Genomic DNA, 25,880 nt, shown 5'->3' with positions numbered 1-25,880 from the left:
TTGTTCATTTTTTTCACCTGGAATAATTCCGATTTTATGCAGTGATTGATTACGCATACTCATATTGTATAGCAATACCAGACAGTGTCTTCCTTTTAGCAGTAATTATGATAATATTGTTTACACACAGTTCTTGGAGGTGCTCCCAGTATGGAAAATTGAAATGATCACAGTGATCTTGTCACTGATAGTGATGAATAGCTTTTGTAGTGTGGAACATCTTTTGTGTGTGTGTGTGTGTGTGTGTGTGTGTGTGTGTGTGTGTGTGTGTGTGTGTGTGTGTGTGTGTGTGTGTGTGTGTGTTGTCACCTGGCTCATTCAGAAGCAACAGAGTGTGCAATCATCTGTAAAACCACTAACTCTGCTTTGGGGCTGATGAACATACATAAATAGTGCAAGGACACAAACACACACACACACACACACACACGTGCACCTGGGACCCTTCCCTACAGCTGGGTATGCCATGTCGTTTTTGGCTCAAAGGCTTTGTGCCACTATTGGGGCATCCTTTGCCAAGTCTCTCCACACTGTGTGCAACAACAGAAACAAACACACACACACACACACACTTGGCTACGTTCTATGGAACAGCTCACCGTCCCAGTAATGAATGGGACGCCAGAGGGATGCGGGTGTTTTGGAGAGTGGGGGGTGGGGGTGGGGGGCTAGCTGCTAGCGATTGGACAAACCTGCAGTCTAATCACTGCCAGATTACAACTCAAAGTGGTAGAACACTCCAAGCACATCATTTATTAACAACTACAAAAATGTACCAGGGCGCAGCTCACTGAGCCACTCGAAAGAATAACTGATATATTTTGCAGCATACACAAGAGCTTGCATAGACAGAAGCTCCAAAGATACAAAGAGAAAATAAAATCAGAATAGTACACGTTTGAGATCAACACATACGTCCTCATGCAGACTTTTAAACTCTGGCATACCTAGCTGTCCTTTATCCTATAATTAGCCATGTCTGGGTTTACATATTTAGCTCTCTGTTGTCAATAGTCTGCAAATTAGTGAGAATTAACTACTTTTCCAAGCCAGAAAAGAGACTGAATTGTCAGCCTATTAGCTGTACTCCTAAACTCCTGTAAGCTGTACTCCTTCAAACATGCCGACAGTCCTCTTGCACATGAACCTCAGCTTGACCTGCCTGCAGCATGACACACACAAATGATCACAGCTCCATCACGTCTGCTTCAGCCCATCTCCGGACGCACACTCCTCCTCAGTGCTCCCCATTCATCTTACCTCCCTTTTTCTCATTCATCTCTCCTCTTCCATGAACACGAAAAAGAGGGAGCAAGAACAAGGGAGTGGCTTCGGGGAGATCAAACAGAGTGTGTATATGCTTTATGTGTACGTACCAGCAGTCTGCGAGTGTGTGAGTGTGTGTGAAGAGCAGTTAAAGAGTAACTCCTCCGAGCAGGTGTTCAGTTCTAATGACCTCAGCCTGCTTTCTATCAGCCTGCTAACAACTTCCTGCAGGGGCAGAGACAGGCAAGGCCAAACACAGCCCAGACAGAAAGACAGACATATCAATAGGCAGGAGGCAAAAGAACAAGAAAGGGCATTTCAAGAGAAAAGTCAATGTGAGGGAGAAAACTATGAAATATGAGGATGATATCCGGGAGGGGAAAAAAGAAGCAAGTAAAAATGCAGAAAGTCCATGTTCTCATCACATTTGTGTGGTGAACAGGATGGAAAGTTGTGAAAAAAAAGGGGGAGTCTTGCATTCCATAAGCTACAGATTTCAGAAGGCCTCTTTACCTCCAGGTTTTTATTACTTCTTCTCTCATCTGCAGAAAGCATGGCTCAAGCCACAAACATGAGGAAATATTGAGGCGTCTATAAACAAAAGCAGCCTGACGTCTTATTGGATGTCAATGGAATCTCAAAACAAGGTGAGGTGTGTTGAATGACAGAAAACACAGAACTACACAGCCACTCGTGCTATTACACACCACAAATTGACATTTAAAAGTTGCACATTCACCCGAGTCTTTCTGTTTGTTTGCCAGTAATGACAAACCTTCAGGCAGTTGGGACAAAAACAAAAAGACCGGGAGGTCTAGCTGTCCTTTAAGTTGATTTTTCAAGATGGTCGTGCATATGGTTTAGTCACTACAAGACAATGAGCAATGCCCCACTTCTCTTGTGACTGCAAAGCCATCTGGTGACCAGCAACCCCAGAAACTTTACTTGCAAGGCCCCAAAAAACAGAATCTGTCAATTCATCCCTCAAATTCTCATTTAGAGATCAAATTTTAAATTTTTTGCACTTTTATGGGTTTTTGTCCTTAAATACTTGCATTTTTTTATTTTATAAGTGCACTATTATATAAAAAGATATATAATTAGTATAATTTAATTGGCAGATTTTAAAAGCTAACTCATATAGATTTGTACAGTTCTGCACAAAAGGAAATCTGTGGAAAGACAAGCATGTTTTTGTTGTGTTCATGTCTTTCACTGCCTTTCAGTTAATCCTAGTTCAAACAGCAAGGTGAGGTTATGACCTGAGACTGCTGCATATAAACACATATTCTCATTCCTCTCTCTCTCTCTTTCTCTCTCTTTCTCTCTCTCTCTCTCGCTCTCTCTCTGTCACACACACACAACCAAGGCAGTTTGAGCACTGAAGTAAGGCCGTAGGAGTTTGGCACTCTCACTTGTCTGGAAATCGAATGTAGGGCCAGCATGCCCAGACCTCCCAGGTACACACATACATGCACGAACCAACACGCACACACACACACACACACACACACACACAGTGTATGCCAACAGGTTAAAAAAAAAAAAAAATCAAACATGCACCAACAAAAATACCGTCCCACCTATTCCAAACATTAACCAGAGAAATGCAGAGGCTGCAGTGCTGCATAACATCCAAGCCTCAGTAGACTAGAGGGTGTCTGGATGAGTTAATATTTGGCTTGGCAACTATAGGAACTCAGAGCTTAGTCAGTCAGCTGAGACCTCCCCTTTCAGAAAGTCCATCACGTTTCCTGACACTGTGTGAGTGTGTGTTTTAAAGTGCTGGACTCAGCCCTCTCTGTGACCTTTGATTAAAGGTAATGTCTCTTTGAATTCCTGAAGCATGCCTTGGCTACGGCGTGAAAACTAGTACCGTGGCTAAATTTGTCAACTTCCTTCACCAAACAGAAGGTCATTGTTTTGACAGGGTGAACTAAAGCAGACAAAGAAGCCATAAATGCCTGTGTGTCCCAGCAGAGGCCTTGATAAGTCTGGTGCGATGTGAACTAATGAAACAGTGTGCACACTAGGCAGCTTCTTCTCAAACTGGGCACATGTTGCAGAATGAGAGGCTATAGCTGACGCACAGCAGTCTCTCAGTCCTCAGAACTAAATAAACCCAATAAAACTCCCTCCCTTTCTCTCTCTCTCTCTTTCTCTCCCTCCCTCCCACACATACACAAACACATACAAGCTCAAAGTAGCCTGAATCACAATGACTGGAGCAACAGATGGCTGTCAACTCACCCCCTCCACCTTCCTAGTTCCCTGTACCACATCCTCTGGCCCAGCTGTCATTTGGGGCCCCTGGCTGAGGGGCTCTGACGCCAACCTCCCCTGAACTGGGGACAGCTGCTGCGGGAAGCCAGTGCAGGGGGGCAAAAGCTTGTCCTGCACACTACAACCCTCTCTCTGTCTCCATAAGTCCTCTTCCTGTTATACTGTCTCTGCCTCATCCCTCCCATCAGACTGATCCAATTTCACTTTTACAACCTCCTACTCGTTCTCTCACTACTCACCATCGCTCATCCTCCACCTGAATTCCTATTGACTGGAATTTCGACTGCTCCTCTGTGGGCCCTCCTTCCTCTGGGTCCACCTGAGAGGAGAGGAGAAACTGTCAAAAAGCATGCCAGAGTTTTATATTAGAACTTCCACATTAACCATGGGTGCATCCACAAACCTGGATCCCTATGGAGAGGCACTTGCGGAGCGCTTCCCTCTGTGCCTTGCTGTCTGCGGAGACGTGCGCAACGGCGGAGGTGGTGGCGGTGGCAGTGATGGTGATGGTGCTGTTTGTGACATGCTGGCTGGCTGGGCCGTGCACCTGAGCGTTAGCCGCCTCTATGGCTGCTGTCAGGGCCTTCATGCTGTCGATGCTCTCCGTGGAGTTGGACAGGCCCGGCTGGGAGCTGATGCCCGTCCGTGGGCCAGAGCCCCCGTCCATATAAGCATCCTGGGCAGACTCTGTGCTGCTTTGGGCTGTGATGGATATGAAGGGTTTGGATGGTGTGGTGCGTGGTGGGACTGGGGGAGGTGTCTTCTTGTAAGTGGTGATGCATGATGACACTGCAGAGGGGGAAAAAAAACAACAAATGGTTAAACAGTAAAAAAATGCAACTTAAAAATTTCAGTCTGTAAATAAAAACGTAAGTTGAAAGGTTAAAGAGGCATTTCACCAATTTTACACATGAATTTCACTTTAGTCAGAATGAGGAGGACTACACAGGACTACTTCTACTACTGTCGTATGGTGTCTTTTGCATCATTAGGGAGAGCATTCATGTCATAATGATGCCATCGGGGCTATTCTGCCTTTGGTTTAAGATTTTAATTTTTTAACAAAAATGCTGCAGAAAAAACTGGAGGTTGTGCAGTTGAAGATGTGGGCACTAAGCAACCAGGGGGGTTGAATGCAAGCCACAAGCGAGTTACTTTATGGGAAATGTAGGATCCAGTTTTTTCCCATACTAAGCCCTCAATGTTAAGATACTTCACTCCTGCTAGTTTGTTTTAGACCATTAAAAAAAAAAAAATCTGTCTTTTGTGAGTTCCCCAGCTTAATGGCAGCGTAAACACCAAGTAACTCTACAAACTTTGCATGATCCTTTTGGATAATTTGGGTTGATGCAACTGCAAAGATACAGTACAGCAAAGAAAAAGTACATATAAATAAGATAATAAGTACGTAGAGCATATTAAACGTATAATAAAACAATATAACATGAACGGCAGGAATGTCTAAGTAGAAATTTGTGAATGAATGTATGGAAACATGGCTTATATTTCTATGCTGCACACAACATGCAACATATAAATATATGCTGTCAGCACATGACTGGTGACAGCGAACACTCTGACAGTTTACACAGAGGTCTTAGGTCCCTGTGTCGCAGTCAAAGTGGACAGTAGATTAGGGCCAACTTTAACAAATCAGAGCTTCGTCTGGTAATAGGATTAGTATGTCAGCCACTTGACCCACTGATCTAGATGGTTAAGCCCTCTGCGCACTTACTGTACACACTGAGAGCCACGATGGTGCCAAAAATAGCTCCTGCTGTTGTTTGTATGCATAGTTGCATAGTTGTATAGTAGCATAGTTGCAAGTTAAATGATATTTACAGTAAAGCAAAGAAGTTAAATGATACTGTAGGAGGCAGCTAGAGCTATCACTACAGTCTAAAGGTTTTCTGTTAAATCCAAAAGCAAAAAAGATGATGCTTTAAAAAAACATCACAGTGCTGCTCAGTAACACTCTCCCCTTCTCTATCTGTGCTCTCTCCCTCTCAGGTTACAGATACAGGTTCTGCACAGACAATGGAGCCTCTCACACAAACTGAGTCTGTAAGTCTGTAACATACCAACAGACAAAAAACCATAGCCTGTCTACAGACAGACAACATCAGCCACCTCTTAACTACATTATGCCTTGGAATCTCCTTCCTGGCCTGGTGCTATCATCAAAACTAGGTCGCCCTCACTGTGCTGTGCAGCAAAACTAGGACAGCGGGTTTCCTGGATCCCTTTAATCCCTTCAAAAGACAAACATCCTACCGTGGCGAGATCGCTGCTCAGTGTGCAGCAGACAACTGTTGCCAGCCACACCCAGCATGAGCAGCCATGTCTAAAACTATTAGAGCGGGATGTTGTTTGCTTTGTGTCTTGCCATCTCACTGACAGCTACAGAGACGCTCTAACATATTGGAGTTGAACGGAGGGCTGACTTCATCCTCTTGGTTTGTCAGAGTCATCCGCCGCCCCTCCACCCATCCTCCCACCTCGCCCGCAGTGATTGGATGATCCCCGTCGAGATTTCAGTCAGGTTTTGACAAGCTGGAAAGTCCTCAGATGGGATGAATGCTGCGTTGAGATGAGATCACAGTTGCTAATATGAGTGTCTTTGATGGTGGCATAACAACCCACAAGAAAGACAAAAGAAATGACTTACTGTATTTCCGTCCACAGCTAAATGTCATGTGTGTTTCTTTTGAGAGATACTGTATATGCAGGAATTACTGCCAAAGCCATCTCACGGGGAATTATCTGAACATGCCATGATATGCACCGCTGTCTTGACTTTTCACAGATGTCTAGAGAGTATGAGCGACATCCAGGGCTAATCTTCAGAAAGGTCACCAAGTACAGACCCACAAGAGAACAAAAAACACACAGTGAACACACATATGCACTCACACAGAGGGAGAGGGCGAGGTCTTGCCCCTATCAGCCGCGGAGGTTCAAAGGATAGAATGTCAGCCCCTTTCAGAGCTTCTATCCCCTGAAGTCATCTAAAAGTCACACTTGTGTCTGTGTGTGTGTATGTGCGTGTTGAATGTATATGTGTGTGAGTATGTGCTCCTCTTTATCCGCTCAATAAAGCGCTGTATGAAACAGGAGACAACGTGCCGTGTTCCACCTAGCTGTCACTGCGAGAGCCAGACACGCCAGAGAATGACAGGGGTCTCGAATGCCGAGACAGGTTAAGTAAACACACTCAGGAGTCAGAACATGCCCACACATACACACACACACAAGCTTGTGGAGGCATAAAAATAACACTGACACAACCCAGCTCAACGTTTCAGTCTCTCCACATCAAGGGAGACCACAGACTTCCTGCCACTGATATACTCTCCATCCATCGGGAGCTGATGTCAACAATGACCTGACCCATGCCAACGACTCCTGTGCCAAGGTGTAAAGACGTCATCAGACTTTCAGCAAAATGAATGGATTAAACTTCCTGTGTTAGAAAAACTCTAAGTGGATCTTCTAATTCTTGTGTGTCTGACAACAGCGAGGGAAAAGCATCTGACCAAAACAACTGTCCTGATAAGACCAGGGCCAAGTTTCCACTTTTCACAGAAATGATAAGAAAACAGTTTGATCCTCCTGCAGCCATGAAAGCATTAGACAGCGCCGCCGCCCCGGACCTCCCACACACACAGACAGTCAAGGACAGAGTGAAGTAGGAATGTGACGCAGGATTCCTTCAGACCCCTAAGAAGGAATGTGGAAAACTCTCTTCAACAGCCACAGACAAACACTGAGGACCACACAAAAAAAATGTTTCTCTGTTACTTTATAAAAGCAGGTTAATGCAGCTTTGATCAGGTAATAAGAGAGACAACACTTATATTCTCTTATGTGCGACAAAAACACAGGAACAACTTCCTCAATTAATGGGAGTGGGGTCGTGGAATTTCATCTCCCTTCCCTCACAGAGGTAGGTGCAGCCCGCTGAGAGTATTGTCATCCCGAAGAAGAGAAGAGTTTGTGAATGACAAAACTCTAGTGGTTCTCTGCCAAATCCCTCTTTTGACAAATGCTTCAAAAGTCCCATGCCGACAAGTTGGTGTGAATAGCAGTTCTTCTTGGCAGAGCGCTCCCCCCTTGATAATATCAAAGAAAGCCCCCTTCCCTCCTCTGAGGCAAAGCAAAGTCTCCATTCATTTCTCCAGCATTCAGAACAAAAACAGACTTGCTTAGCCATCTATTTTTTTCTTGGCTCTACTGATCACTATGTCCCATTTGTGTGTCTGCATAGGTGTATGCTGTTTCCTTTATTTAATCACTGCGTTCGTGTTACTAGACAGATTGAAGGCAGGCGGCTGCCTTGTAATCTCCAATCTGTGTATCTGTGTGATAGGCCACTTCAAAGAGCAGACGGTTTGGTTTAAGAGGCTAGCTAACAGGAACGGGCTCCCCCGCGCGGGGGCCAAGGGCAAATCCACCACCATCCAAACAAATACAAAGGCCAGGAAAGGGGGCGGTCGGTATGGGGGAACATTGACAGCTGAGCCCAGCTGCGCTGTGTTTGGGATGAGGGTCTGCCAGAGGGGAGAGGGCAGAGAATAGTGAACAGAGAAGAAGAGCTGAACAAGACTGGGGAGGAGGAGGGACGGGGGTAAATCAGAGTTGCTGCCTGGCTCCGTCTGCTCGCTCTCTGTCCATTTGTCCGTCTCTCTCCCTCTCTCTCTATCATACACACACACACACACAAACATACACACACACACACACACACACACGCGCACACACACACACAGAGAACCAGCTGGAGTCCTTTGTGATTGCATCACCATGGCGACACATAGCAACATGAAGTTTGCAGGGAGGCTTGGCGTTTTACCAGCAGCAAGCAGGGGGGAGCTTCTGTTGGCCATTTGTTTACCTTGACAGGGTACACTGCAGCTACACTGACACTCACCTAAACACCAGCCAACAAGAAAACACAGCAGGAATAATAGGTCGCAGCTAGCATAACTGAATCAAATAAACAACAGGCTCTCTGCATAGAGCGAACAAGTGAATGGCACTGTGTTGCAAATGAATAACTAATAATGTTTCTAGCCCTGAAGCGGCAGCTTTGTGTGAGTAAGTGCTGAACTCTACCAACCAGTTTGTCTTGGATCCTTGTCAAAAGGCTTGTCACTGGGTTTCTGGGACAGGGTCATAAGATGACAATAACCTGGAAGTTTCACACCGTGTGACACGTGGTGTGCACTGCTCTTGTGAACAACAATACATCAACATAAGACATGACTAAATGACTTCACATGGCCTCCAGACTACTTTATGTTACTGAAAAAAAACAGAAAAAGAATTACAAAAAGCCTTGAGTTTCAAAATGTTTTGGCGTGTTAAAATATTCTTAAGATAGTGGGTTTGTTGCTCATCACTTATCACTGTTGATCAGCTAATGCTGCAGAGACACAACAAACCCTGCATACATTGCATACAATAGCGCTTTAAAAGTGCTCTGACAGCCCTCTGACTCACCTGAAAGTCTCACAGAGACCCTCATGTCAGTCTACAACTCTCAACCACCAGAGGTCAGAGGTCACCAGAGAGGGTTTCTGCTCTCCAGATGCCTGAACACTCTCAGACACAATAGCTCGCTGTGTGCGCCTGTATGTGTAAATGTGAAACAAGAGAGGAAGGTGGCAGTCTGTGAGGGCCTTTTAAAGAGGTATATTTAGCATGTGTGAGTGCTTTTTGGTGAGGGACTTTTCAGTGCAAATGGTACCGGAGTTGTAAATATCCTGTACTAACTGCTGCATTTAAATTGATTTCTTGTCTTGAGTTAAACATAAGCATGCATATCAGTACAGAACATTTGTTAAATATGCCTCTAGTGTCCTCGGGCCAACAGTGCTATCAACAAAGCTGTGTGCTCAGTGTGCCCCTTTTGACAGAAACCCGTGTCAACAGTGGGTAACTGCTCTGGCAGGCCTGCGTCTCCTGAATCACTAGATAAGAGTGTGTTTACAACTGTCAGCCACCGCTAAATCTGGCAGGCAGCTGCTCCCTGTTAGGCAATAGATTCACTTCACTTAACCCACTTTCCTGTGTTCCAAGTTCAAATAGAGAGCCTGGTTACCTGCATTCCTCTTTTATAGGCCGACGCTCCTTGTCCTGTCAGTCAGTGACAGGCAGGGAGAGACAGGCTGAGAGCTAAAGGGGCGGGGAAATAAAAATTGAAAGTTCATTTTCAAAACATTGTTTTAATGCTCACATTATTCGCTATCTCCTCTGCCTCGGACATTAGTATTTTGAGGTTTACCTATAGGACAGGGGGGTGGTTTATATCACTCTTGAAATATGCAGCTGATTGTTTTATATTCCTCTAAAATATTAAAATAACTATCATTTATTTCAACAACAGTGTAATGCCTATCATCAGCACTGTAAATACCAGTTACATGGCATTTATTGCAGGTATAATTATCCAGGATTTGGTATAAATATGTAATCCCAAAGTTCCCCTCAGTACAGTACTGTAGCATGTGGGCTAATCTCCTGAAGACTTTTCTTACATGAAGGGGGTTTTCTCATTAGACCTGCCCTGTGATGGCTCCAGGCCCTTTCCATTGTTCTCCACTGCTCCTTGGCAAGGGCTTTACCCTGACTAGTCCACAACCACATGAAGAGACAAATCAGTCTTTTGTTTCTGTCCAAAAGACCTGCCTGCAGGGGGCTGAAAGAGAGAGCATAGTCACTCAGCATAAGGGGAGAGGGAGAGAGATAAAGAAAGAATAATAGAAAGAGAAGTGAGTAAAGGAAGGGAGAAGGGGGGGATAGGGCAGGGAACAAGTTTTCTGTGCTGTTTCCTTCAGTTCCTGTACATTCCATCTGCTTCGTGGGGCATAAACCTGAGTATTAGCCCTAACGCTAAAGCTAACACACCCACACATGTCACGCATGCTTTCACTGCACTCATTTCCCACAGTATTGCTCACAGACTGGCTGAGACTATAAGAGCAGACTGGCTCGCTGTGCGCAGTGACACATCGCATGTGCCGGTAATGACAGCATGGTGGACTGTAACAAGTCGCTGCATACCTAAAAAAAGAATCATGTAGCTCAGGGAGATCAGTCAGTCATTAAATGAAATTGGATTTGTGATTGAGCAGTGACTTGGTCTACAGAAATCTCTGACTATGTAACTTGTTAAAGTCACAGAGTGTGAAAGAAGAACAGAGGACAGAGTCTCATGGTGGCATTTTGTGTTGCTAAGTGGATAATACAGGCCACTTAGTCCACTGTCTGGTAAACTAAAAATACCCACAACAACACAGCAATGTTGCCACCACACTGTCTCCAAGTGTTTAAACACAGCTCCCTGATAAAACATGACAGACTGTCCACAAGAACTGAAAGTCTGCGGAGTTACGACCGAGTACAGGAAAACATAACCGCAAGCCTGGGGAGTAATGGACGCTGGGACAAAATAGCAAACACACAGACAGAAAAAAAAGACAAGAGGCTGGCACACATACACACACAAGAACCAGCCTTAACTAAGAGGGCTGAAACACAATGCCGATGTCATGTCATTACATGAAGGATCACTGCTTGCTGCAGCTGCTATTTACATGTAAATGCAGCAGAATGTGGTCAAAAGTTCACTTCTTCTTTTCATTGCCACAAGCTCTCTGGGGATAAACTCCAAAAGTCATAACTTGATTCATGAAATGAGTGGGCACAAAAAGTAACAGGAAAGCTGGATGGTAACTTTTACGATCCTTTTGAGTTTACTCTTCCAGGAATGCCGTGAAACATCAGCGTTGAGTGTTGTTTCACAGCCCTGCATTCCTTCCCTCTTTCCCCCTGTTTGACGTTCTTTGTCCTGACCACTTGCACATGGTGGGGAAAGGAGACACTGGCGGCTTAATCCACCGCCAGAGGCATGCTAAAGCCATCTGGGCCCAAAACCAAACGTCAGGCCTTCTGCATCTCCTATATGAAAGGAGGGACGGGGCAGGCGGGGGAGGATGGATAGAGAGAGGAAGATGGAAAGTTAAGAGAGAGAGAGAAAGAGGAAAAAGAGAGAAAAAAGAGGGGAGCGGGGGACATAAAGGTAGGAGGTACAACAGGGGGCTAAAGGGGGATTTGGAACAAGAACCAGGCTACACTGACGCCTACTGTCTTTTGTGGTTTCCAGTCCTGACCCTCTGACCCTATACATCCTGTTGAAGGAGGGGAGGGGGCAGAGGGAAAGACGAGATGGCAGCTATAGGCACTGGCTGCATGTATGCACATCTGTGTGTCCAAAGTAGCTGGCTGCATGTATCAGGACGAATATCAATATCTGAGAAGATGATCCAGAGCCCTATCTGTCTCTCAGGTGTGATTTCTCACACCCCTCTCCCCTCTCTTCCTGTGTGTTTACATCCACTCCTTGCAGAATCTTGTGGGGGAGAAACAATGGTCTCTCCAACATTCCCACTCTCCTGCCGAGAGCACTCTGTCTCCTGCATTCCTTTCCCCATTCATCTCTTTCTCTCTCTCCCCTCCTGGACTGAAAAAAAAAAACCTCCTGCTACTCTTAACACGGGGGAGGGGTCTGAGTGTGCCTCTTAAAAACCTCTGAGTGGAATCAGTCCCCTTGAACACCACCCCACTGCCCCCTCCTCCTCTTTCCTCCCCGTTTTACTTGGTTAGTGAAGCAGCAAAGCTCAAAGAAAGGGAGGAGAAAGAGGAGATGCATTCTTTCTCTCCCTCTCGCTGTCTCTCAGTGTGTACCAGGGGTGAGTTGTGGCTTATTTTTAATGACTAGTTAAAAAAAAAAAGAAGGAGGGTTGGGTCTCTTCCCCGCCGGCCACTTGCACACAGGCTCAGTCACTCAGACACACACACACACACACACACACACACACACACAGACACACATTACTGTAGCTGAGTCTGGGACTTTCACAGAGAAGTCTTTAATTTGCACTGGGGCCTGGCCTCCCACACTGCACAGCCCAAACCACCCACTTACAGCCATGCACCATTCCTCGGAGTTACTCCAATGTACTCCCTCCCCTCCAGAGCAGTGAAAGCAACGTGAACTCTCAACCACACAATTTAGCTGTCAAGAAAAGTCTCAAAACTTTCAATATTTTGCAAAGAGAACGTAGCAAAACACATGTTTTTGTCCCCATGAAAAAAAAACCCTCTATATCCCAACCCCTTAGGTTTTCATTCCTTCAGGGCTTTGAGTTTGCCGGCCCTGCCCAGCTTCAGCATGCAGGAGCCATGAGGATCATCCACAGTCAACGCTGAGGAAATCCTTGCGGGGCTTTGCTTTTCCTTTGCTCTTTCTGATGCCAAAACACAGACAGGAAGAGCAACAAAAAAAAAAAAAAAAAAAAAAAGAGGAGAGGGACAGGCCCTACCTGACAGAGCAAACCCTGTCCACCTGATCTGACATGCCAGATGGGCTCTTATACATCTTGACATTTGGGAAAGTAATCCTCAAAGTAAACCACAGATTTCTTCACTTTAACAGGAAACTGTTGTGTGTGTTCTCTCTGCAGAGAGGGGGGGGGGGGGGGGGGGGGGGGAAGCAGGAGTGCACTGCCGCAGCCATTCTTTGTGTTTGCCGTAGCCCTGTCAGCTCCTCCCTGTGCCCCTCTCTCATTTTTCTCCTCTCTCTCCTCTTGTCTCAAACTGAGAGCAGGAGGAGAAGAATGAATGACATTCTCTTGCTTGCGTTTCCTGTGTCAAAAGATATCCAAACGCCACTCTTCCTCCCTAAATGGCTATAATCAAAGCATTCCAGGCCATAACAAGCTGGGACCAATTAAGTCGTAAGTAAACATAAACACCTAGCAGCCACTAACCAAAGCTTCAAGTCCTGCAGATTTATCCTACTGACTTTTATTCCGCTTTAGAGCATGTACAGGCAGGAAATCACTGTCTATTCAGGTCAGGGAAGTACACAATAATTATATATGATTGATATTATGATATAGCAATTTCTGCACAAATATTCTGCAAGTGCCTACAGGTGCAAGTCATCTGCATAGGTTATTTATGATTAGGTTAGTGATGTGTTGTGCACAATTTGGGCTATATTCAACACTTACAGGCCACATCAGATCCCACAAATGTTTCTGCCAACATGCTTCAAAGCAGCTGAGGCTATGATGACATCTAGTGAAAGATTTGATATTGCAAGTCTTAGGATCTGCTCTTTTCCTTTGCTTACATTCAACTCACAAGAACCTGATTTACTTTAAATTCAATTTTCAATTTGACATCGGACGGAGCAGAATTACATTATTAAGCTCAGCATTGTGACAGAAGCCCAAACACATCAAAACAAATTAAACTGAAACTGTGAAAAAAAAGGCAGTAAATCTTTTTTTTTTTTCTTTTACTCTATTCAATTCCTCTGGACCTGCTTATCTGATGACTAACGTTCTTAAGCTGACACTGAGCCGTGTAAAAGAGATGCTGAGTGTTTTTCCCTTGTGTCAGTGAAAGAGCGACAGTGCAAGTTCCCACTGGCTTGCATTCTCAGACAGTCGTGACAGGATGAAGTAATTACTGAGTGGCTGACACACCAGCATGGCTAGGATTTATCTCCTCCAGGAAGGGAGATAGCCAAATCACAGTTTACCCACATCGAGCTCCCAGTTCGGGCTTGATCCCGCAGCTGCAAACAGCAAAGCCACACACAGACACTTTGACACCGTACAGTCACATGCGTGTGTGCACACCCACATTCTGAAAAGCTCCATCGAGGTACGGCTGCCAACCACAACTGAGAAGTGCTTCTTTCTCCTGCTTATTCCATATGTGTGGTGTGCATGTGCGAGTGTGTTACCACATGCCTCGACCCAGCCCCCGTTTCCTGTCAAACACACCTACCAGCACCATCAAAGCAAGTGGAATGACAGCATTATGCAGGTGTGTGTGTGTGTGTGTGTGAGAGAGAGAGACAGAGAGAGAGAGCAAGAGAGAGAATAGGAGAGACAGATGACACCAGAGTACTGTTTAATTTACATCCCCTCTTTGAATAATAATTCCACCTTAGAGGATGGCAGCTTTGATCCACTGACACACAGGTGTATTTCACATGCAGAGGCATACGTTGCTAAGGCAGGGCTTTATCTGTCCCTGTAATTAACGCCAGAGCAGGAAACAGAGAACACTGTGTGTGTGAGGGTGAGACTGAGGAACAGACATGGCAGGAGGGATTGATGGAGCTCAAAGAAGCATTCCAGTGCAACGTCGTCACAGAGCGTCGTTTGATCTTCACGTCTCAGCCACACACACGTTAAACAAAGCAGAGTGTCAGTCATGACTCAAAGCTACAGTATCACTCATTTCTTCTGTCTCAGCCTCTTTCTGTCTGTTATACACGCACACACATACACACGCTGCTAGTGTTGACAGGACAGAAAATGTGCCTCGCTAACGGTTAACAGTGATCTAAGGAGTTACACAGGGACCAATTGCTGTGGTGAAACATCAGGAGGCAGGATTTATAGTACAAGTAGGGAAACAGCTCCATCTAGTGGTGAGAAATGAGAATTGAAAAAATGATGTGAAAATGCTTTGAAATCCTGCTTTCATCTGTTACATTGTCTCCTTTTCATTTCATATGCACTTTACACTTAAATCACATTTAACTCATGAAATTCTTGTGTTTGGTCTACTATTTTCATTATTTGTTTTTGCTGATGCCCACTAGCATGACACTTAGATTTTGTATCATTATATTCTTTGAATTTCATGTAATTTAAAAATAAATAAATAAAAATCAAGTCACAATTTTTACAATTCTGAAGAGTATTTTTCATTTTTGTGTCATTATTCTCCCATTAAATGTTGAAACTGTGTGTTCAATGTGTTCAATGTGCCACCTCAGACTGGTTAAACCACACAATAATCCGTTTAATAAGGTAAAAAAAGAAAAAGATTTTTTTTTTTAAAATATGGACAGTGATGCAGAATGATGTAGTTGTCCAACATTTGAGTTCGCCTCTTACTCTGCGAAAGGCTTGAAAATAAAGTAAAAAGCTCTTTGTCAAAATAAACTCATCTGATTTTTGTTTCTTTCTTCTCTTATGAGATACAAATTAATTAAAAAATTCCACACAAATATGGTCTTTAAAGGTATCTAGTAGTAAATATAATGTTGCCCTGAAAGCTCTTGTTATATTTTTTATACTTGATATACAGTATAGCGCCGTCTTGTAATTCTGTGTGGGATGGGGTAAATGTAAAACTTTCAGCATTGACAGCATATCGACACACATACAGGGGTATGTGTAGCTTCACATTAAAACTGACACATCCCGTGGCGTAATGCAGCCTTTGTTTTACACAAATACTTCAGTGATGTTTATTGTATAATTACAAAGAAAGTTTTTTTTTCTGTATTCATGGCTTAGAGCTTAACAGTTTTAATTAACAAGCATATTTTCACCTGACCTCTTCATCTCTGTTCTCCTGTTCTGCTTTTTATATGGATTACTACAAAACTGGATTTAACTTTACCCGCAGCACAGAGGAATTAGGAGGGGGATAAAAGAGGGAAGTTGAAAGAGTAGAAGGGAGTAAAGAAAAAGTCAGCGAGACAGAAAGAGAAACACTAATAGTGTAAGGAAATTTAGTGGAAGACATCAGATCCAAAAACCCTTTGGTCTGTTTAGATTGAAGAGCTATACTTGACTACATCTTTATTTTTTTGTTTTTTTCTTTCCTTACTTTAATTTCAGTCTACAAAAAGACAGTAGGAATTATTGTCCCCCCCCCCCCATCCTACACACTGTTTTCAGTACCCCTGAGTCAAGGAGACTGTGTTTATGAGTTTCCTGTCATCATGTCTCTATCCAGAGTTACTGTAAACGTGGACACCTCATACCTTCACTGGAGGACTGGAAAAGTGTGTTGTCTTTGCCTTGTCAAGTTTTTCATCAGTTTAACTCTAACATGATAATTACTTCTTAAACGATGCCACGGAAGACAGAAGGGGGCAGCTGAAGTCTGAGCACCTGTGTGTGTTGCTGAGAAAATATGACTGGATAATTGACAGTACATGATCGAGAGAGAGAGGGAGCGGCTGAGGCGCTTGGGAAATGTGCTAGGGCAATACTGTCTTCCCTCAATAAATCCTCAATGAACTGAACTCAGAAAAAGAAAATAACAAAGAGAGAGAGATATTGCAAGTTATGACTGACTGTGTTAGTCCCCATGTCGCCTAGGGGGAAAACAAACCAAGGCTGTTCCAAAATCATAAATTACAACATTATCTCAGCCCAGAACTTAATACTTAAAGAATCCATGTTATGTAAGTTCTGTGTCTGCTACAAACAACACTTTAAAACCTCCACTTATATTCAGAACATTTACAAACATAGGTGCATTAGCTCCTATTATGTTATTTATTTGTGCTGTAGATTTATGAATGTGACTCTTTGTAATAAGAGCTGATCTACACTGTGATAAAGCCCCTGATGTTTCCCTGCAGGTATCATCATATATCACAGGTAAAATCTTACCTTTTCTGTTTTTTAATGAAATAAAACAGCCTAAGTATAGCAAACAATAATCCTCCTCTTATGATCTTGTACGTTAAGTTTAAATACCAATACATTTTAACAGCTGGCTCTTCAGTGTACGGCTGTGTAACTGTGCCCCTGAGAAAACATTTTGTCTCAATGAATTTTCAGCCACTACTCATGAGTTGGAACGATTTGTGAATGAAACTGAGGGAAACTAATGATACCTCAGGGTAAAGTAGGTACAGCAGAAATTAATGGGATTCTGCTGGAGGAAAAAAACGTATTTACTTCATGAGCACAAAAACAGAATATGTGAGCAATTAAAAAAAAAAAAAGCAAGAAAAAAATCCAGTGAAAACAGAGTGTGAACAATTTTATCACATTTTAAGTATGTTATTGATTAAAAGTGTGGGGAGTTCTTCAATATCATTCAAATATAATAAATATAATAACAAATATTATATAGAAGTAATTATTATGCACTACTAACTCACTCATAGACTTGCAGTTGTTGTATTTCTTGCTTGATTACATGTCATTGTGACTAAGGCTTTCCTGGATGAACAGCTGAGCCTTCCCTCGCTCATACTCAGGATGCCTGTTATTTACATGACAGCCTTTGAAAATAAACCCACATGACTATGGTCTAGTTGGATCACCACATACATGTGTGTACTGTATATGTGTTTGTGTCCATGGCGTGTTGATCTCAGTAGGGTCTGAAAATAGAAGGCAGAAGGCTGGTAGGTGACCTGGCATCAATGACATGCATGAGCTGAAGTGTGTGCATGACTCACTCAAACACAGATGGCTGGTTAGAAACATTGGGGCTGCAGACCGCTCGTCTGTCACACAGTCGGGTGTTTGGGGCCCTCTATCCACCATAGCAGGCCTCAAACTGGTAGGGGGCACCAGTGAACTGTTTTCCCATAAGGCCTGGGGGACTTGGAAACGCTTGCCCTCTGGTTGCTCACTTTAACAAGCACTGAAGTCTGAGATGAACCCCTGTGAACTTCAATTCCAGAGGGACCCTTAGTCTGACCTGAATAACTAGACCCTGCAGAGGCGTGTGTTGTGATGCAGGCCACACCTGTCAACCCCCCTCATCAGAGATATGATACTAAAATAGAGCAGGAGCTGGAAGTTGTTCAGCATTTCCCAACACCCATAAGTGGAGGGTGAAAGGAAGGAGGTAAAAGAAGTTGCAGAAGGCCTTGCAGATGGCTGAAAGTTGATTTAATATGGTGTCAAGAGTTTGTAGCCTCAATAGAAGGGAAGTTTTTTTGAAAACTTGTTTGTAATGTAAAAGGTATTAACTTAAATGAACTGATTTCATTGTAAAAAATATTAGTTTAGTTTAAAAACATCACAATCAAATTCTTAGAATTTAATTTATATATTCCATGTTTGTCATTAATCATACTATTTTTTATTTGACTGGCCCTGTCATTGGAGCTTTACCTATTATTGAACATTAACAACTTGAAGAGGATTCCTCCATTTTCATGTGAAGCATGAATAAGCAGAAAGCATGGGATGGGCTCTGAATACTTCATTGTAAAGCGACCCGCAATAAAAACACAACTTCCGGTCTGCACCTTCACAGTAAAGGTACCGGTTAAATTTTCACCGCTATCGCCTTTTATTCTTGCTGACGAGACATCGGTCTCTAAACTTCCATTGTGGACGCTGCTGAGAGCTTTTAAATAATAAGCACTTGAATATAATAGAAGGTGCTCCAACACCAACGTGGCCGATACAATTTTACTTTGACAGCTCGCTACTTGTTGCCCTCTTTCCCCGACAATTCCACTGTTTATTTTGAAGGCCACACTGCCTAACTTCCTGCCTCTGCCTCTCTTGACGCAGCCTCACCATCGGCCATGACAAACAACAGAGGAACACAACAGCAGCTTCTACTCACAAAGGCGAATCCAGTAGTCACACATGCCGAGCAGCGCGCTGTACAAACACTGGAGCAACGTCATGAAAACCGCGGGTCTGCAACACTGAGCTGAGCTGAGATGACACGACTCCTCTCTCCCTCTATTCCTCTTTCAGTCTGACGATATTGGATCTTATGTCAGGATGTGGACGCGCCTTGATCGCACCCCCGCCCCACACAAACACTTAATAACTCATTCAGCACTGGGTGGGACAGTCCCGGTCAGTCATGATGAAAACTTTACTGTAATGCCTTTATTAACTTTTCCTTCTGACTTTCTTAAGCTACTGTTTATACTTTACTCACATATATTCAAATAGAGACGAATTTCTATAAAATATTTGATATTATATAAAATATCAAATATTTTTTAATAAGGCCTTATCTTTTTTTTGCATAAAATAGGCAAATCAAGATATTTAGTCTTAAAATGTTAAACTCAGAATTGACTTTAGAATCCCCTCATGTACTATTGCTTTATGGACCTATACTATTGGCCTGTAGTCAGGACAGGAGTACTCCCAACAAACAAAGGTTCAAGATTCATATGTTATTCTAGCGTTTATTGTTTTTAAGTGCTTTTATTATTATACTTTGTGTTTTTGCACTTGGTGTGCTGGTGCACTAATTTGAAGTTGAGGTTTACATAAAACAAAATTTAAAACTGCACTATGATATACTGATAAACTTTGTGTTTTTGATTCTCAGCACATTAAATACAGCTCAGGCCTCAATAACTTTCAACCCCATACCATAGACTGTATATCCACACCTACAAACATATGCAGCCAAACGGACAATGTGTTTCATTAACTCAGATTGGCTAATGACTGCCACCCTGTGGTTTAGTAAAGAGTGGCGTAGCTGATTTGCAGTGATGATTTTCACACCAAGGAGGCACAGATTTATGTCAGGATAACCCTTGTTATTGCATACAGTGCTTATTTTTATAATATCATAGATATTTGCTTCATAATCGGGGTTGGTGGGGTCATGATCACCTTGTGGAGGTCACTGTGTACTCACATTACACAAATCACTTGATATAACACCAGGTTAGATCTCTATCTCCAGATAAATTACGTAATAATGGTGCATTAATGACTTGATTGCAACTTGTTCATTCAGGCTTAGAGACTGTAAATCCTGACCTTGCTCTGAACTCATCACTCTCTGTTAACAGACACAACGGGCAAGCAGATGGCCAAATCCACAGCAAGTGACAGCAGCAGCATGGAACAAAGAAACACAGCTCAGTGTCACCAGGAACAATAGTTCTGTCAGCCCTAATGCTGCCACAGGGGCCTTTCACCTATAGTCCTCCTCAAATCCACCTTGAGAGGGGACCTCCTCACAACAAATAAGCAAACACACACGCTGCCCCGGAGCAGCATTTTTCTTTGCTTTTATAACATATGAGTCACCCTGACATATGACAAACAAATCTCAGCCTTGCTCTTGGAAATTTGCGTGGGCTGGTGGAGGTGTGAGGGGAGATCTGGTCGAATGCTTGCTTTGATCTTGATTCAACTAGACTTTAGTGGTCTGTATCCCTGCCACTTTTATTTAGCACTCTGGGAAATCCAAAGATATTTATTCTCACAAGCTCTCTCAGAACAGAACCCCTTGAAAAGTGCCAGTGATGGCGTAGATTGTTGTTAATTGGGTCAAGCTGTCTGGTTGTTTTCATCCACCCACTGACACAGCTACTGTAAAGGGATGAGGGCAGAGGTCCAGTGCTGTGTTACACTGAGCCCCTGGGGGCAGTGTTGTACAGGCTTTATTTCACCCTGTAGTACTGTACTGTGAAGAGCTGGGGATACACAGGAGCCCCATGTGATTTCACAACAGTAAAGCCTGAAGACATTACAGTGAATGTGATTGTACAAGGTCAGTTTTGCAGGCTGAAAAGAATATTCTGAGTTTAGATGTGTATCGTATCCATCAGTACTGTATGAACAGATATCTGCTTATGTCAAACACGTCTTTAAATGAATGCTTTGACATTTACTCGCAGAGAGTTAGATGAAAAATTGTTGATGAAGCTACGACCAGACGTTGGCTAACTTAGCTTAGTAAACAGTTAGCATGGCTCTGTGCAGATAATCATGATATCAAACCTACATACAAAATATGTCTAACATGTTACATCATACTTGTTTGTTTTGTACAATAAATGAAGTATAAAGAACAGTAAGCTAAGCTAAGTTAGCCAGCTGCTGGTGGTAGCTTCATATTTAGCGTAGGCCTATTAACATGAGAGTCTTCTCATCTAATCTTTTCTTTAAAAACTCTCCCAGTATTTACATTAATCCCTTATTTCTGTCTGTTTGTCCTCATCATAGTTTCAGGTGTCAAGTCTGAACAGAGAGTTTCATAATATTGTCTTCCTACAGTACTGTTATAAACTTGACCTCCGTAGTTTCTGTTTAACTGATTCTGGACACCTGTTCCTGATGATGGCTTTAAAGTAACACATAGAGCTTTTGCTTGCAACAATACCTCTGTCTTGTTTTGGATTAAGTTTAGTCTTATATGTTTGAAACATTGGTGGCTCCCCTAATTTTTAAATAATGTTTTCCTTAATCTTTCCCTATAATTACTCACTGAATCTCAGCTATAGAACCTCCAACAAGACTTTTGATTGACGAGCTTAATAAACAGGGGGCTATCCCACTTGGAGAAATCTTTAACTGTTGTTGTTTTATATCACATTTCCTCAAAAATCTTTAAAAAAGTGGGTAATCTACACTGTAATTCTGTATTTTAATTTTTTTTGTACAGTTAGAGCAGATAAATAATTGTGTCCAGAGCTGTGTCATAAAATGAAATGAAAAAGTGATATTCCATGAAAGGTTTAACAAGACCATCAGCAAAATTAGCCACAAGCATGCCTCGAACGCTTACTTAGGGAATGCTTTATTGAGTGCAATGTCTCTGTTTGGGGCCGTAGGAAATTCACAGCCATTAAATTAAACATTGTCCTGCCTATTACAGAGAGCTAGCGGAGGAAAGCCACTCCTTTCAGCCAATCCCTCAGCACCTCTGAAAAATAGATGCTGGGAAAATGAGGCTGGATAATTGACAGCAGGTCAGTGAGCCAGGGAAACTGAGGTATAAATGAAGACAAACACAAACTATGGCACATTTCCTACACTTAAGATCTGTGTGTATAGTCTGTCTAACTGAAGGTTAATTCAACAACAGGTTGATTTACCCACACACCTAACTACTGTTGTCAAAAGGCAGGGTATCAAGCTGTTGTGTAAGAAGCCAAGGAAGGGAAAGACAAAGCAGAGCGAAGAGGTGATGAATATGTTAACTGGAGACGACGCGGGGTGGAGGAGCCAGAGCTTAGAGACAGTAAAATCCTCACATTAACCGATTGCTATGGATTTTCCCAAGCTTTAGAAAGAGGATCTGCTCCAGATTTTGTTAAACCGATCCAAAGGAGCTGGTGTCAAGGCCAACGTGTCAGTCTGAGGCAATAGTAATACATGTGTGTGAGTGACCGCGCGGGTTAGCGTCTGTGTGTGTGTGTACATGCTATTTAGAATGGGCAGAGAGGCAGGCAATAGCAACCACAGCCACTTGATGTTCAAAGAGAAGAGATCAAAGGACAGCCCCTTACTTCGGTCTCCTTCCTCAGGATTAAAAAGATCATCAATAATAATGGGCTGGAGCAGCGCAGTGGGCAAACTGGAGACGTGCATGAGCGGAAGCTGATAGGTCTCTCCTGTGTGTATATTTGTGTGTGTGTGTATGTGTGATATTTTGGTGGTTTGCCGCGGGGACAAGTGGGAGCAGGAACCATAAGTGCGGGCTGTTTTTCTCAAGCTAGTGCCTGAACCATCCTTCAGACACATCATGCAATATTCACCACAACAACGTCTTCACTTCTCACTTTTGGCTCCCAGTTGATTTCTGGTGAAATTTATGAATGTGTATGTGTGTTGAGCAGTGAGCACTGCAAAGCGAGCATTGTACGATGCCGGCGTACAGTGATGTTACATCACATCTCCATTATGTGTACATGCAACACTACATCTACAGAACATCATGTTTTATGGGAGGTAATGACAGGAATCATTCCATGTTGATGACGTGAAAAAAGTTTCACATCACTGTGCAGCTCAAGATGGTAGCTGCCAGTCATATTGTCCTTTTGACTATTACTGCACATCCTAGCTGTCTTACAGATCTTAAATGTGTATCAAAACTAATATTACACACACAAATTATTAACAAAATTCAACTCATTATTAACAAAACTCAACTAATTGCTATTAATAGTGAGTTTAATTAAAGCATATGGAAGATGTGTCAGTTAAAATGAATGATTATTTTTGTTGCAGAGTTGGTCATGTGAGAATTAAAACGGACTATGGAGAATTAACAGAGCCCTGTATCCATTCATTTAGCAAGGGCTTCAACTAACAATTCATTATCCATTAATCTGCAGATTCCAAGGTTTTCTTGTCTTGTTTGTCAGTGCTACAGTCCAAAAGATATTCTATTTGCAAGGATGAAACAGGCAACCAACTGTGAAAATCATCACACTGGAGGAGCAGGAACACAGTTTTTTTTGAAAATGTTTAATTACGTAAGATTTACCTTGAGCAATATTTAGCACCAAGTCAAACATAAAAGCGTTAATAAAGTTTGTTTAGTGAAATAAGCACAGTTTTTAATGCATCATATGGATAAATAAGAGCTGTTATTTCACATCTTGATGTGTGTGAGGCTTTTAAAGTCTGGTTAGGGTTATCATTGATGCATTAAGGTAGAAATAGCATGTTGGTCAAGCTTGAGCTAATTTGAATGACTTAATAGACTGCTGAGTACTTTAATCTGTAATAATGTGTCATATTTTTTATTTCAGTGGGTAATAACTGCTGTATATTCTATAATACTATACTAACTATAGCTGTCAAACTTGTCGTGGAGTATAACGTAACATAAAATGGAGTTTCTCAAGTTGAGTACATGTACTTCAAAAACGTACTTGACTAAATGCATTTAGTTACACTCCACCAGTGTGAGCAGGATATACATTAGCTGCCTGCCTGTTACAGTCCCTGTGCTGCTTCTCCTTTCATCTTTTCAAAATGCAAATAAACTTTTTATGAGACATATATATATATATATATATATATATATATATATATATATATAAATAAATAATCAGCTTAATCTTTGAAATCCTGCCAAGAATCTGATTGTCTCTGATGTGTTAATTAAGCTTTAGTGGTGTTAATTAAAGGGTCCAAAACCACCTGCTATCCCTGTATTTCACACACTGCGTGAACAGTGTGTAAAAGTCAGAAAATGGTAATTATGGTAACTCCCACATGACATGAACGTGGCAGCAGTGCACGTGTTAAAAAGTGGAGTGCGAGACAGGCAAAATGTAGTCAGACCGAGATCTTTTCCTCTTCTCCTTCCAATCTCCCTCTCTTCCTCTCCTCCTCAATCATGGTCTTCCCCCAGGAGGAGAAAAAGGAGAGGGAGCTAATTAATTACAGTGACTGACGACTCAGTGGTGAAGATCTAAGGAGGTGATGAATTGTGCTGTAGTACAACTATGACAGTAATCTGAAGCAATCCCCTACCTTCGCTACCAACCACAGTGAACTGTTCTCCACATTGCCTCATAATATATCACTCGATCCCACTCTCCCCGTCCTGTTCATTTGAGCCTCAGTTACAGCCAGGATACAATAAGGTTGGCTTTAAATGAAGGTCAAAGGTCAGAAAAAGCCGACAGCCAATCACATTGATCTATGTAAACCAGTGAGAAGATTGCCCACAACTGGTAATATTGGATCATCAGCAACCAGAAAGCAGACTCATATCTGTTCTCTGTACTTTCACAACATCCATTTATCGTGTGACAAACTCAGGCGTCATAAATGAATGTTCATTAAATTGCCAACAGCTGTGAAGCTAGTGCTGCAGTATGCTACACAACACACACACACACACACACACACACACACACACACACACACACACACACACACACACACACACACACAGTTTTCTTTACATTATCAGCAAATGATTACAGTTCAAGAAAGTTGCATCTGTGAAGCGTGTGAGAGACAGGAGACAGATGTGAGAAAGAGAGTACTGTATCTAGCTCGAAAAGCAGAGTTTAGTCCCTACAACACTTCATCTGATAGATGGTTTTCATTATCTCTTCCTTCCTCAGGGGAAGGAGCTCCGCATGCCCCTCTCTTGATCGTATCAGTCTCCTTTATAGATCAGTAACTACCACCACACAATGGAACAATCAACTGAATTCTCCATTGCCTTTAATTGTATTGTTAGCTTGAACTGTTAATTAAAATGGTAAAACATTTGGGGGAAACTTCATATTTTGACAAATTTTATTAACTGGAGAGAGAAATTATAGTCAGGAAGCAAATTTTAAACTGCATTAAATGAATGTTTGCTCAGAGTCAATGGTCAGCCATTTGAATTGACTGAATTAGTTTTGCCATTCTTCCAATTTGCAGTAAATGTGTTTAATTAGCTGACTGTAACCTTGTCGGCTAGGTTTGTTAATAATTGGCATAATTAAAATGGAATGGAGGAGAAATAAATTGTGCGTCAGGCGACGATGACTCTATGGGCACAAAGTAAGGGAATGACGTTTGGATTTGCAGTGGGAAACACAGAAGCACCCAGTGCTGGATGCCAGCCCCACTCAGCATCAATACTGCATGCAGTAATGCTGGAAAGCCAAGTGCTCCAGACCATGAGGCACACAAGAGGGCTAAAATAAGACCCAGCAGCCACTGAGCTTTACAGCTCGAATAAGCTCTTATGTGGGAAAAACAGTTCTACATTCATCATATTGTATCTGAGAAGAA

The 25,880-nt window shown here is 42.6% G+C and overlaps 1 protein-coding gene across 3 annotated transcripts in view; it reads right to left on the bottom strand.

Moving 5' to 3' along the window:
* Window positions 1-25,880, bottom strand: part of dlgap1b (discs, large (Drosophila) homolog-associated protein 1b) — an 89,569-nt gene that overhangs the window by 6,000 nt on the left and 57,689 nt on the right. For all 3 annotated transcript variants that reach the window (XM_071485027.1, XM_071485026.1, XM_071485028.1), the window contains 2 exons: window positions 3,953-4,338; window positions 3,789-3,868 (listed from right to left, as the gene is read on the bottom strand). In XM_071485027.1, coding sequence (XP_071341128.1) covers window positions 3,789-3,868; window positions 3,953-4,338 — 466 coding nt within the window. The remainder of the gene's footprint in view (window positions 1-3,788; window positions 3,869-3,952; window positions 4,339-25,880) is intronic.

The sequence above is a fragment of the Trachinotus anak genome, unplaced genomic scaffold (assembly GCF_046630095.1).
Source record: "Trachinotus anak isolate AG129_WGS33_773 ecotype Australia unplaced genomic scaffold, CSIRO_AGI_Tana_v1 ptg000009l, whole genome shotgun sequence".
In the NCBI taxonomy this organism is placed as follows: Eukaryota; Metazoa; Chordata; class Actinopteri; order Carangiformes; family Carangidae; genus Trachinotus; species Trachinotus anak.
This window is presented reverse-complemented; position numbering and strand designations above follow the sequence as displayed.